This window comes from Peromyscus californicus, unplaced genomic scaffold (genome assembly GCF_007827085.1).
Source record: "Peromyscus californicus insignis strain IS unplaced genomic scaffold, ASM782708v3 Scaffold_18__1_contigs__length_77618521, whole genome shotgun sequence".
Classification (NCBI taxonomy): Eukaryota; Metazoa; Chordata; class Mammalia; order Rodentia; family Cricetidae; genus Peromyscus; species Peromyscus californicus.
In genome coordinates, this window is record NW_026294480.1 from 56,941,106 (window position 1) to 56,956,414 (window position 15,309).

General features: G+C 36.8%; 1 protein-coding gene across 2 annotated transcripts in view; it reads right to left on the bottom strand.

Annotated features, from left to right (window-relative positions):
- Nucleotides 1-15,309, bottom strand: part of Cert1 (ceramide transporter 1) — a 110,116-nt gene that overhangs the window by 14,140 nt on the left and 80,667 nt on the right. Inside the window, exons 8-12 of one of the 2 annotated variants that reach the window (XM_052743514.1) lie at nt 14,255-14,347; nt 12,423-12,509; nt 10,397-10,489; nt 9,827-9,904; nt 1,379-1,474 (exon numbers count right to left, since the gene is read on the bottom strand). In XM_052743514.1, the coding sequence (XP_052599474.1) occupies nt 1,379-1,474; nt 9,827-9,904; nt 10,397-10,489; nt 12,423-12,509; nt 14,255-14,347 (447 nt within the window). The remainder of the gene's footprint in view (nt 1-1,378; nt 1,475-9,826; nt 9,905-10,396; nt 10,490-12,422; nt 12,510-14,254; nt 14,348-15,309) is intronic. The other variant, XM_052743513.1, reaches the window with a different exon arrangement.

A 15,309-nucleotide genomic window follows, 5' to 3' on the forward strand; every position in this document is an offset into this window, starting at 1 on the left:
AAAAAAAAAAAAAAAAAAAAGAATACAAAATCAAACACACTGACTTAATGCTGCTTTGTTCAATGCTACATCCCCAGCATCTGGAACAGTATCAGAAACACACTAGGTATTCAATTTGTTGAACAAAACACTGGAAGCAGAAGTGGCAAATGGATTATAAACACAGATTCATGTTTTTTATTTTTTAAATACTGAGGCTGTGTACCCTAAGTGATAAGTGTAATCCATTATTTCAAAATTACAGTTTGCTACTTTAGAGAAATCTCTGATAAGCTCTTTCTAGAAATAAAGAAATGTGGCAAGAACAAGCTGCCGTGTTATGGAGTACTCATACTTGAAAGTCTGTCTTGGGCCATTGCTTCTTGACACACTTATTTATGCACATTATCATGACTACCAATTTCATCCTCATCAAACTGGAAATTATACTACATTCAAAGTTTACAAAACTATTAAGTATATTCCTGATCCTCACTAAAACATCAGCCTGGCTTTTCTACCATTGCTTCCATATTCTACTGTAGGTCTTGGTCATATTGTGCTTGATGCTCGAGTGGTCTTTCAGGTCTCTTGTTTAACCTATCTAAAATGATATGCTACATAGAGTGGAAAACCTGTTGCTACAGAAAATCAACTTTCTCACTGGTGTCTTACTTTATGATTCTGATAATATAACCCCAATTCTCTGTCTCTAATGCTGTGGGTTAGAGAAATGCCTTTTCTTTACTCCTCATTACAGGTAGAAGAACTTCACTTAGATTATTAAACACTCCTGGTTTCTTCCTTCATGTCTGCATCTCTAAAGAACAGTGGTTTATTGGAACAGTGAGTGTGGGGTGGGAGACAGTACAGACCAAAGAGAAGAGAAACAAAGTAATATCTGGGAACAACATTTACCACATTTAAATCAAAGACTGAAAGAAATATCTAGGGGCTGGAGGGATGGCTCAGTGGTTAAGAGCACTGGCTGCTCTTCCAGAGGACTCAGGTCCAATTCCCAGCAACCATATGGAAGCTCACAACTGTCTGTAACTCCAGTTCCAGGAGATCAACACCCTCACAAAGACATATATCAGGGGAGGGAGAGAGGGAAGGGGAGGGAGAGAGAGAGAGAGAGAGAGAGAGAGAGAGAGAGAGAGAGAGAGATCTAAATAGGGGGCCATCAGCTGATTGAGGTCTCTTTTACATATAAACTCTCAAATTTTACTTTCTATGCAAAATAGAATATTACGCTTATAGATTTATATTATGATCATAAATCAATTAATAGAAACGAAGCCATGGTACTTCTTTGATGTAATAACTGTTTTAACATTTTACTACTTACTGATATCAGCAGCCTTCACTTAGCACCCCAAATAATTTGTGTGAGAATTACCTTCATTTCTCCTTCTTCTACAACCAGTTGCCAATTTGCATCACCACCTACATCCTGTAATGAATAATTCATGTGGTTCTGTACCATCTCTTCAACCTTGAAAAGAAAAATAAAGCCATGAGAATTCCCATGTAATAATAGGTAAGTCACTACCTTAAAAACAGAATGGTATTGCTTACTTCAGTTCAGAAAGAGCACGCTTACAAAGCTGAAGTTAGTAAGTTGTACATGGAGACGATGAGTTTAGTCACATTTCACATATTCGGGTTAATGGAGTAGGTAGGGAAAGAGAAATGCAGGAAGAGTTTTGCTTCACTCAAGTAACATGAACTTGGGCTATGCATCCTTTACTAAAAATACAGAGATGATGTGTAGATGTATCCAACCTTCTTATTAAATAATAAACACAGAACCAATGCAAAGAAGAAAGCCAAGAGGTCAGAGCTAAGAGCTAAAACCTTACCCTTCCTCCTGCGGTGGTCCTACCTCTCCGAACCAGAGCTACCCCTGTGTTAAAGTCTTTATATAGAGTTCCTGTCCTGCCTTCTCATTGGTTGTAAACCCAACCACATGACCGCCTCCTCACAGCCTGTCTGTATAGGCCTCCAGGTTTTCCATGATTGGTATTAAGATTAAAAGCATGTGTATCCAATAATGGCTATATCCCTGAACACACAGAGACTTACCCAGCTCTGCCTACCAAGTGCTGGAATTACAAGCGTACGCTACCACTGCCCTGCTTTCCTATGGCTTGCTAATAGCTCTGACCCCCGGGCAACTTTATTTATTAACATACAAATAATATTTTAATACAAATAAAATATCACCATAATGATGTCCTGAAGCACAGATCATGGAACACTGAGGACAAAACACACACACACACAAATCATCTAGTCCCAGTGTCCCTATATTTAAGACTCTGTAGAGATTTTTTAGAAAACTTGTTATGTGTCAAAGTAAGAAAAGTTTATGACACTAGTTGACCTCTCTTGAACATAAACCAATATAAAATATTCTTTTATAACTAGTATTAACAATATTCTTTCATTTATACTAGCACTTAAACACAACCACTTTTAAATTTATTATTTCAAAATGTCTACCCTCCATGCTCTTTGCTACTGAGGACTGAACCCAGGGTCTTGAATGCCTATAGTTGTCTAGTCCTACTAAATTTTATTACTGGCATATAACCAAGGTAAGCAAAGAAAACAAAATAAACAGCTCATATTCTCAGAATCCTAATCCACTTACTTAGATAATTTCGTGAAAATGTACTTTACGAAGTCACACAGTTTGAGATGTTTTTAAAAAAGTGGAGTGTTAGACGATAATGCCAACACAATAATCTTAGTAATAAATATATAAAGGAAAACAGAGTCAGAAAATATTTACTATACTCATATTTAAAAATTTGCTCTGAGTGTAACTACTTATTGCCCATAAAGTCTATTGTGCTTGCCAGGCATACTTAACAGGAAGCTGGTTTATACATTTTGAAATAAAGTTTTGAGACATAAACTCTTAAAATATCAATAATAGTTAAAAGTTTTCTCTATTAAAGGATGTCATAAATATGTTATAGAGGTGTATACTTCTGTTAAAGCAAGCTTTCTGGATCTTAGAATACATTTTTAGTTACTGAAAGTGGGTAAAGTTTTAAGCATTTCTTGATTTGGCAATCATCCAAAAAGTTTGTGATAAAATTATTAATATGGACTCCAAAATCTATCAAATACTAATAGCATTTTAGTACTTTACTCATAATTCTTAAGACAACGTGAGTGATCACGGATTTTAGAGTTGAGAAACTTATTTACCTAATAGCATATTCTGTAACTTTGTTCTTTTAGTTGTGACCCTTAGTATTAAATAGCTGAGTCATCTCTCCAACCCTATATTCTGAAATTGTAAAAAGCTTTAATTAGAAAAAAAATCCCAAAATCAAACAAACAAAAAAAAACCTCTAGGTGCTGACTAGAGAAAGCTGTGTGCCTCTTAACTCTGAAATCTGTTTTGAGTAAGTCAGTGTGACTAATGCAGAATTCCAAGTTACAAATACATAAAAGTGATTCCCACAGGAACAGGGAACTGTTACTTAGTATGGAAAAGGAAGCCAACCCAGCAATGTTGTCTTGATTCACCTGTCTATCACACTGTCTAGAGGAACCTTTCACCTTTTTGAGATTCCCAAATCTAAGAAATGTTTAGATTTGAAAAATATGACTTGAAGCAAGAAAGTCGGAGTTTTTAGAGACATAAAAACCCCACTACCCAAGGCTTACAAGTGAAGGAGGCACGTGGAACATATTTAATTGTAGTAAAGAATTAGTTTAAATTCTTTCAGTGTCATTATAGCTCTTTTGTCATAACATATGCAAGTAGTTGGGCTTTTCTATAGATTATTTCTGAAGTAGGTATTTCAAATGTTTGCAAAAAGTTTTGATTTGCATTTTTCTACAAAGGAAACCATATTTAACAAATATAATCTGACAGGAGAGAGCACCATTTTAACAACATACAGAAATCAAGCTGAAGAGTATCTTTCTAGACAGATTTTAAAAATGATACTCCTATTAACAAAATTTTCAGAAAGAAAATTACCCTTAAATCAAAGTTAACTGTTGTCTACAGACAGTTTAAAGTCTTGTTTTATTTTGCCAGGCAGTGGTGGCGCGCACCTTTAGTCCCAGCACTTGGGAAGTAGCAGAGGCAGGCTAATCTCTGAGTTGGAGGCCAACCTGGTCTACAGAGGGAATTAGCCAGGGCTACACAAAGAAACTCTGTCTCAAAAAACCAAAACCAAAAACGTCTTGTTTTATTTTGGCTAAGGTGGGCTTGAAAAATCTGACAAAGAAACAAAATCTATCTAGTAATGTGCTCCCAGGATCTCAAACTGGAGTACTACAGTTTTACAGCTGTTATCACAGAATCTCCCATTCACTGTGTCTTCCTTGAGATAATAACATTTGAGTTAAGAAACGTGTTACAAGTAAATGTATTTATTTCATTAAAATACAGTCTGTGCTCACTACAATGAAATATAAAGTAGCCAATAGTTACTACAGAAACAGTGACTGGTGCACCTGTGGCCACTGACATGTCAGATCTAACTTAATAATCTATCTAGTTTCCCGTGCATGTATTTACTGTCACGAGATGTGATGATCTAGTGACGGTTAAGTTTGATGGCAAGCCAACACCACTTTATCAGGATCAAACTTTGATATTCCAGGAAACAGTGTTACTAGTAATAAATGCTATCACAACCTCCCCCAAATAGATTTTATTGGATTATTTTATTGGCTTAAAACTTTTATTTATGTTGTCTGCATTAACTGAAAGTCAGAGGACAATTCGTGGGAGTCTGCTTCTCCTTCCACCATGTGGGTAGCAACTCTGGCTGCCAGGCTCCCTGGCTGAACTATATCACTGGCTCCCAAGTGTTAATTAGGTAAGTATCATTACAGAAGTCATGCCCTTGATTCTTTTTACCTAGAGTGGAAAATGAATCTATCCATAGTTTATCCTACCAATGAACTATGAAAAGTGGATATAAAATACAGATAAAGCACGAAGGGACATTACTCCAATTCCAACTTTTTTTTCCTACCTCCATCCAAAACATTCAATATTAGGATGCTATTAAATTTAGGGTTTCCTGAAATTGTTAAAGACAGAATTTCAAAGGGAAACTTGTCCTTTGATAGTACAAACAAAAATCTAGAAGGGCTCAAACATGGTTCTGAACTTTTTCTTATTCATTTCAGAGGAAAACAATTATGCTTACTGTTAGACAGTCACAACGTCACAGAGGGGCTTGTTGAACAGAACATTAATAAATTAACAGAGCACTGCTACCCAAAAGAAAATGGCTAAATGAGTTGAATAACTGATTCACTGAAGAAATGCAAATAGCTACAAGTGAAAAAATAGTATGTGTAGCCTGTAAGACTGGCAAAAATGCGCTGAAGTATTTAGTGTCATATAGAAAAAAAGCAAACAAAAAACCATAAACCTATAACCAAACTAGCCTGGAAGTATAAGTAGGCCCAACTTTCCTGGTTAAAAAATTTTCACTAAGAATAAATATAACTTAGACATTTTCATGGCCTTTGTCCCAACAATTTCACTTCTAGGAATACATGTGAAGTGAACATATGCCTAAGTATACAAAGATTTATATAAGAAGTCTAATCCAAGGATGCTCACTATAATAATTATAATGAAAAAACTAAAATCGCTCAATATTAGGTTGGGTAGGCAAACACAATATACACATATCTGTGCGCGTGCGTGTAGACCTATATTTATTAGTGGGGAGTTAACTTATTAAGTATACCTTTAAAAAGATTATGGAAGCCGGGCGGTGGTGGCGCACGCCTTTAATCCCAGCACTCGGGAGGCAGAGCCAGGCGGATCTCTGTGAGTTCGAGGCCAGCCTGGACTACCAAGTGAGTTCCAGGAAAGGCACAAAGCTACACAGAGAAACCCTGTCTCGAAAAACCAAAAAAAAAAAAAAAAAAAAAAAAAGATTATGGAATAGTTTATTGGAATTATCTACTTTGGTAGCAAAAAGGTAATTATTAAAGTGTATATTTATCAACATATGACTGCTTGTGTGTGTGTGTTTATGCGTGTACATGTGTGTGGAGCTCAGAGGCTGACACTGTTGTTTTCCTTTATAGCGCTACATGTTATTTTTTGAGAAAGGGTATCTCACTGAACCTAGAGCTCAGACTTGGCTAAACCATGGGCCTTGCATCAAGCTCCAGGGACCTTCCTGCCTTAGCTGTGCCACATTGGTAAAGCCACTATGGCCACCCAAGTTTTTAAATGGTGCTGGGACTCCGAACTCAGGTCCTCTTGCTTGTAAGACTGCACTTTCCTGACAGTCATATCCCAAGGCCCCTGCTTTTATTTTCTCTTTTGTGGTGCTGGAGATCGAACCCAGAGTATGCATAACCACTAATGTGTCTTAGTCAAGGCTTTTGCTTATTTGTTTTCTTTTCTTTTTTTCTTAAATGTGGTCTTGCTAAGATATTTAGTTTGGGCTCATGAGGTTATTCTGCCTTGGTTGAAGCTGGCATCAGAGGCATACTGCACCGTATATAGCTTCTATTTCACATAAATACGTTAATAAGAATGTCAATAATGGCCGGGCGGTGGTGGCGCACGCCTTTAATCCCAGCACTCGGGAGGCAGAGCCAGGCGGATCTCTGTGAGTTCGAGGCCAGCCTGGTCTACAGAGCGAGATCCAGGAAAGGCGCAAAGCTACACAGAGAAACCCTGTCTCGAGAAACCAAAAAAAAAAAAAAAAAGAATGTCAATAATGAGGCTGGAGAGATGGCGCACTTGCTGCCAAGACAGATGAGCTGAGTTAATTCCTAGGAGTCATATGGTAGAAGGAGAGGAATTCCTTCAAGTTGTGCTCTGACTGCCACAAGAATTTAAGAGAGTATCAATAATGACTTATTATCTAAATTTAATTTTCTTAATTTTTAATTAAAATTTATTATTATTTATGTGTGTTATGCATGTACCAATACACATGTGGCGATCAGAGGAAAATTTTCGAGAGCTGGTTATCTCTTTCCATCACGGGTTTAGGGGAGCATACTCAGGTTCGCTGGCTTATTCAACATACTTCTTCACAGACTGAGTCATCTTGCTTGCCCAGTAGGGACATTTTAAAAAGGGAAAGAATAACTATTAACTGATCAATGACATTTTGGTGACATTTTGTTTGGTTAGTTGGTGCTGGGGATTTAAGCAGGGCTGTATGCATGCTATGCTAGTGTTCAACTCATCCACAGCTCCATCCTTGGCAAATTACTGACAGTGATAACAAACTGGCTTGTTTTTTCAATTAATTACAAAACAAAGACTTTGGCTACCTAATATTTTATGGAATTCCATAGAATTCCTTAGTGTATATGAAATGCATTACATAAGGTAATGTAACAAAACATGTTTCAAATGTTAGTAATTAACCCAACAGCTTATCCTGAATACACTTAAGTCTACATAATATGCAAAACTTGTCCAATGTTCCAAATTTAATGTAGTTACTAGTGTCATTTCATATTGAGTTAACTGGTAACGAGTTTTCCAGATAACACTCTCAGTCAGTATTAACTACAGATCTAGATCTTTGCCAGACTCCTTGTTGTGGCAGAGAAGGTACATAACAGAATTCAAAGTCAGCAATCTTATGAACTTGGAATTCTTTATTCTAAAGATGCTGGAAAACATAAGCTACAGTGTAATTGCTAGAACTCACACTTGCTAATGACAACAAAGACAAGAAATACTTCAAGATTTCAATACTATTTTCTTTTACTTCTTTTGTTATATAAAGAAATATGATTAAAAGTTGAAACAGGACCTGATTAATCATATAGCACCATATACTAGCAAAAAAATCTACCAGCAAAATTAATTTTTCTTAATTTATGTACACAAGTTACTAAAATGTTATGTACACAAGTAAGCTAAAATTTGGCAAAGTCTTATAAGAATATGGTTACACACTTAAAGGCTTTTAGCTCTTGCCTGACTCTATAGCTAAGGTTCAGGTTTCAGTTCTGAAGCCCAAATTCTTAGGCATCCTTTATCACAGGTTTACATTTTTCCTTGCCCTCAGCCCATTTGCTTCGACTTACAGCCTACATATCCCAACATTTCAATAATGATAGATTTCAGTTAGTCTATGACTTTCTTACTTTTCTGTGTGAGTACATATTTGTGCAAATGCTGTGGAAGCCGAAGAACAAACCTTACACACTGTGCCTCAGGTCCTATCCACCTGTTTCCTGTAAAAAGGGTCTCTCACCCTCAGGTCCTATCCACCTGTTTCCCGTAAAAAGGGTCTCTTACCATCTTAGAACTCGCCACGTAGGCTAGACTGGCTGACCAGTGGGCCTGTGGTCTGACAGCACTGGGATTCCTAAGCGCATGCCTGGACACCTTCCCTTTTATGTGGACTACCAAGAGTTATGGACAAAGGCCCTCATGTTCGTGCAGGAAGCTCTGCAGCAGCTGTGCTAGCTCACCAGCTCTAAAATTACTGTTTTAATGAAAGACAGGGCTTAGCAGAATAAACCAAAGTCCTTTGGTATTAATCTACTTTTGTTACTTACTCCGTGGATACATACTTTTTAAAAGGCATGCAAAATAGATAAAGAAATAATAACAAGGATATTTAGTTATGTGTGATTATGATCAAGAACTGCTAAATATTTTCTCAAAGATATTCAAGGCAAAAAGCTGTAAAAACAAAAAAATATGCATTTCTAAGTCTTTTTTCCTCAACTGCAGTTAAAAAATAAATGCAGATTTAACTTGTATATGTAACATAACTGAGATCTGTTTTAAGCTTTGACTTTAAAAACGTTGTATTGGAATCACCAAGGGAAAGACATACAGTTAGTCTGATTAGTTCAAGTCAGTCTTGTGACTATAATGCCAATAAAGGTCAGACACTCAACACTTACTATGTTCCCAGGCTCTAGCTAAATCCCGGAAGCCATGTACAGAGAAGCTACACAGCTTACTCAAATGACACAACCAGGATTTACACCCAGTCACTTTGACTAGACAGCTCAAAATTGTAACATAATATAGTCCAAAAAATGCAACCACCCATAACAATACAAAACTGAATGGCAAAGTTTTGATAAAGGTTTCTAAGGCCTGGGAATGAAGCTGAGTGGCACAGAGAATGCATAAGCATGATAAGGCTAATAACCAGCACCACGGATACACTGAAAACATATTTCCTCTCTGGCACATTATTCTTATTTTGAGGGCAGAGACTGCACATTCAGTTTACTGTCTTCGTTCCCAATCCCTTAGTGAAGAGAAAGAAACTCAGAACCAACTTTCATAGATTTAGCAGATATACAGGGATATTAACCTACAGTATCCACAGGTAATTTGAAGAAAATATAACCTGTTCAATGAATTGAGTAACGTAACAGTAATGAGACAATCTTTAGTTAAAGTTATTTTTTTGCTGAACATCACTGAGACATTTAACATTAGATCAAAAGTGAGATTGTTAAAAATTTGCTTTTATGATATAGCATATCCTATAATCCATGTCCATAACAGTTGAACCTGGAAAAATACAGTCATTACATGATGAATGAAAAACCAGGTTACTTCTATATATTTTAATTCAATTGAAAAATTTCTCTGAGTACTATCTCCCTTAAGATAAAATTCCAAGCTAATCATAGCATAGGGATACAAAATAAAGGGCACATGCAATGCTGACAAAGGAGAATTATTTAGAAGATAAGAAAAGCCTTTTAAATATTTGTGACTATTTAAAATTCAAAACCAAAACAAGTGGCCCGATCAACGGATTGTAAGAAGTGGGCAAGCAGGCGGAAATACAGCAAAGAAGACTCAAGTCCACTCTATATATTCATACAGTACCTGGGAGCTGAATCTGTGAACATCGTCAGAGGCACTGACTAGATCAATGGAAGACATGGAGGAAGAGCGACTATAGGGCTACCAGAGACAGACAAAGAAAAAACCAAGTCATCAGAACAAAGGCACAACAGAGCAGTCAGTACCAACTTGCAAACACAAGATAAAGAAAGGGAAAACAAAGCACTATATGAAACAGGCCCAGCAGCAAGTGCTGACTTCACGCACCTCTTATGTATTCTGCTGCAAACTCATTCCAAAAAGAATGAAGTATGTCCAAAACACAAAGTTCTTAACCTCAAGGAAGGAAGCAATCTTACTGCTGCACTGTAATAACTATTTCCCACTATCCACTGCCTATCTCACCCCTCCATTTCCACCTTAAAGAAAAAACGAAGAATGCATGTTCAGAACACGACTTATAAGTTGCTTTGGAGAATGTACAGGGACTATAACAGTACAAAAAAACCCTTGCTATAAAATCATGAAGAGATGAGAAAACTTGTACTACAGGATACTGCCATGAACAATGAGGAATGCAGGCATTCTTTCAGTAAACTGTCATTTGCTTACCTTTTGAACAAATCTATGACTCCCAACAGAAGAAAAGGCATCACCAGATGGCAAAGATGTAGTCCAGTGTAACCTGACCTTCTCGCTCTGTGACTAATAAAAACATATGTTAAAATGGGATGCTTCGGAAGTATATTTTGCAGCCTAAAAATGAAACTAACATTTTATTAGTAAACACGTTAGCAATAATTACTAAATTAGGAAGCTACTCTACAGACACAGCTTTCCTCAGTCCTGATACTTACTTCAGAGATCCCACACCAGTCTCTTTCTGCTCTACAGATACTACATTAGGTCAGGGAAAGCTCTTTCACAGTGCTCTCACCCGCTACCTCTACAGGATCAGTTCTCAAGAGTCAAGGTGAGTAGTACTGCCACATTTCTTTTATCTAAGCTCTGGTCAAATTATCTCAATTATTCTAGTGCATCCAGGACCAGCAGGTCTGGTCCATAGACTGATGTCATCAGAACCAATATCACTGTTTGCTTCTCTTCTGGGTTCTTAAGATCATGTCATGTATGTGTTTTTATCTCCTTTCCATGAAGGCAGTTGGCTTCATCTCAGTATCTTACTCCTGTTAACCTGACATGTGACTTCTGACCTCTTCTTCAGTTTATCTGATTTCTTTTCACACATTCAAATATTTGTGTTTGTTTGCACTCATCTCTTAACTACACAAAAGACAGATGGTAATTTCTATTCAACGCTGTCTTGTTGACCAATTCATTTATCTTCTACTTTGTTTGCAAATAATTTAAACTACAAAATGTGGGATGGGGGTGTCACTTGGAGAGAACCTCTACAGTGGCTGCTGTTGAAGATCACACACTGAGAACAGAGAGGGAAATGATCTTATGGACCACTGATGTTCACTGCTTCATAGTATTTTCACACCATTTCTATCTTTGCCACATTGATAGAGATATAAAATGAAAAAAAAGACTGACTACTATTATTCCCAAACTAACATATTCTAGAAAACAAACAAACAACAACAACAACAACAACAAAATGATGCTAATTCAGGGCATACTTTTTAGGCTTTTAAGAACCACTTTAGGCTTTCAAAAGCACACATTAATTGGGAATTAGAAGTTCTCACTCTTAATTGAAAGCACTGTAGTACCTTTTGAATAAAAAAAAAAGCAATAGACTTTACAGATTAATATGGAATGAACTTTTAAATTACTGACTTAAAAATATAAAGAAAATAAATACGAAAAGCAGAAAGGTTATTTACCATGAAGGAGTTATTCCTGGCTACTTAGCCTAGCAAACTGACATGACGGATATGTTTGGAGTATAAAAATAATACACAAATGATACTCCACATCCAGGTTAGTTATGCTTGCCTCAGGAGGCAGTTTCTACTATAAATAAGAGTTTGAAGGGAGAGAGAGGGTCAGAGATGAGTAAGTAAAATTCACCCTTTAGTGCCATCTGGTGGTAAAATACGATAACTGAATTGTAACAGAATTGAAACTAGGAATCAAATTAATGTTGAAATCAGAATTTAAATATTTAAAAAATTCTTTCAGTCAATTTCCATGAAAGGAACTGGGTATAAATGCTGTGACTTCAGCGATGACTATAAAAGATTAAGCAAAGTGAAAGTGAGGAAGAACTGAAGGTGAAGGCTGTAAAGGTAATAAATGAACTAATAATAAAAGCTGATGGTAAAAACGCTAAAAACAAAATCCCTTACACCTGTGACTTCAGATGGTACTTGAGAAGACATTTAGAGAGACCCTTCTGATATCAGAATCGTTAAGGTTGAATTCTTTAAAAGTAATAGAGTAATAGGTGGAACATCTCCATTTAAGTTCATATTAACTATGTATACTTTTTTGGATAATTATTGGCTTTGTTTGGAAATTAAAATACAAAGGAACTGATTCACAAAGATTCTTTAACACTTATGATAGCTGATACTTTGGTTACATTTAGTTTTCCAATTCTATAAAAAGACATCAAGGAACACGTATGGTGTTAAAACGACGGTGTTTGGAATGTGAGTAGATGTACCTGTTCCTCTATTTTATCTTGTCTGTCAAGAGCAGCTTCAACAGCATCAAAGAACTCCTCCTCGTTAATCAGACTGTTCGGACCTTCCTAGATAATAGACAGGAAACAAACAGCAACTATTTACTTTATTTAAAGAAACAGAGACATTGACAATTTGGTATTACTTCTGAGAGGAGAAAGCTGAAAACTGACCTATTACACATATGCTGAGCAAATATTTGTGGATCAGGAAGCATACCAGTATAGTATTAACCACAGTGGTAACACATATTCTCAAAAATTGTATTATAATTAAATAGCTCATCCACTATATATATTTTTTTGTGAAACAGGGTCTCATTCTGTACTCTACATTGTCCTAAAACTCACTCTGTTGCTATCACTGGCCTTATAGTTGGCAATAATCTTTCTTTCTCAGCTTCCTGAGTACTGGAATTACAGATTCAAGCCTTCATATCAGGTACATTTACTGTAAATTGGCTAATACTGTTTCAAAGTTTAAGGTCTGTCTGAATCCAATCTGCTTTCTACTTTTCTATGGCCTGTAAGCTAAGAATTTCAATTTTATAAAGGTAGAAAAAAAATAACATTTTATAGCATATGAATTACTTGAAATTGAACTTTCATTGCCTATAAAGTTACATTTGCCATACTCATGTCCATACTTAAATAAATAATGAATAAGATAATTAAAATTGTACAAACAGGGCTGGGAAAATAGCTCATGTGTAAAGCATGCATGGGAACTTGGGTTCAGATCCTCAGCACCCATGTAAATCCTGGGCTCAGAGGCACATGCCTGTAACCCCAGAATTAGGAGATAGAGACAGGTAGATCCCAGGGCCTTGCTGGCCAGCCAATCTAGCCAAAATAGTGAGCTCTGGGCTCAGTGAGAAACTGTCTACAAAGTAAGGTAGAGATTGATAGAGGACACCTGATGTCAACCTCTAGTCACCACACCTGCACACACACATAACTGACAAGAAAAAATAGCTTAAAACTTCAAAAGACATGAAGAAAAGTATAAAGACAGATAATAGTTTACTTGGGAACTTCATATTTTCTTATTTTTGCTTGCTTTTCTAATGCCAAGACTTGAACTTGGGCTCTGGTATATGCTAGGTGAGCATTACCAATAAATTATATTCGTTTGCTGTGAACTGTTCAGTTTAGAATTAAAATTCACAGGGATTTAAAAAAAAATTGGACTAACTTACATATTTTAAAAAAGTTATTTGAGACAGTGTCTCATGCAGCCCAACTTGGCCTTAAACTCCTGATCTTCCTGCTACTAACTCTCAAGTACTGGGATTTCATGTTGCTAAGGGTGGTCCATTATTTTTCATTAGGAAAAAAAAAAGATGAAGGTGTGCTTGAAATAGATGGAATAAAATATTCAACAGATGAGTGGGAGAGCTGGCTCAGTGTTTGAGAGCACTGCTGCTCTTCCAGAGGACCCGGGTTCAGTTCCTAGCACTCACATTGTAGCTACAACCAACTGAAGCTGGCCAATCAGTAATCAACAAGGATTTCCAGACAGACTCTCAACTCTCTCTACTTTCATAGCTTGTGGTGAGCTTCCTCCTCCTCAGCCTCGCTGCTGCCGGGATTACAGCCACTATGTCTGGCTCAACAAGATTTTTAAAATTCTGGGGTCTTTAAAAACATGTATAAAGCTTTGTAGATGGTAAAAAAGAATCTTTTTAAGAAAAGGCTTGGCATTTATATACATTAAGTTAACCCTGAGAAGCAAATTACATATATAGAACATTTAAAGGTTATGAAAGTATTGAAGGTCACTTCTGTGATAGATGTAGCCCCCCAGTCCATACTTCATAGTCTGGCCCTCCAAAGCGGGGTTTCTTCTTAAGTTCTGCCATGGCGTTCTTGTATGCTTCCTCTACTCGTCTTCTCTTCTCCTGTTCCTAAGCAGTGGGGAGGGAGGGAAAGAGACTGACTCAGTGAGCATTTTAACTACCATGAAAGAGACTGGGAGGTCAATTTCTGTGAAACTGTATAATTTGACCAAAAAATAACTACTCCTGTGAAAAACACAAATGTTACTCTGCTTAGGAAATACTTTCCTGTGGGATATACACTACACAGAAGCTACTATCTGAATTATTGTTATGATCACCTCTGTGCACATTAAGTACTGAGCTGGTTAAGAAATGTTAAAGTTGCTGGGTGGTGGTGGCGCACGCCTTTAATCCCAGCACTCGGGAGGCAGAGCCAGGCGGATCTCTGTGGTCTGTCCTGGATCTCGAGGCCAGCCTGGTCTATAGAGCGAGATCCAGGACAGGCACCAAAACTACACAGAGAAACCTTGTCTCGAAAAAACAAAAACAAGCAAACAACAACAACAACAACAAAAAGAAATGTTAATCACCCATGTGTAGACTTAAAACAAGATAAATCAGCACCAGAGAAATGGCGCTACAGATTCCTGTACTTCCCCCAACCCAACACCATTATTTATTGTTGTGGAGGGAAAAACGCAAGTACTGAATGCCAGGAGTGAAAGAACTCAATTTTTAAAAGGCAATATCAGTCAATAATAAATTTTAAAGATTTCTCACCATTCTTATTGCTGGTTAAAACTGAATTTTAGGGTAGAAAAAGACTAATCTATTTTAACTCTTCCATTTTATAGATAGAGCCAACAATATTAAAGATTCAAGACAAAAACTTAAAGGCTGGCCCAAACAGAACCTTCCTGCCAAAATATGGGTCACTGGATCAAATCTGATGTTAATACTGAAGCCTAGTGAACACAGATACCCTTCACTATCTCACTTCAAGTATTTTCAAATCTAGATACCTGGGCTAATTTAATGGGTAAATTAAAGTCTGGTGCGCACGCGCGCATGCACACACACACACAGAG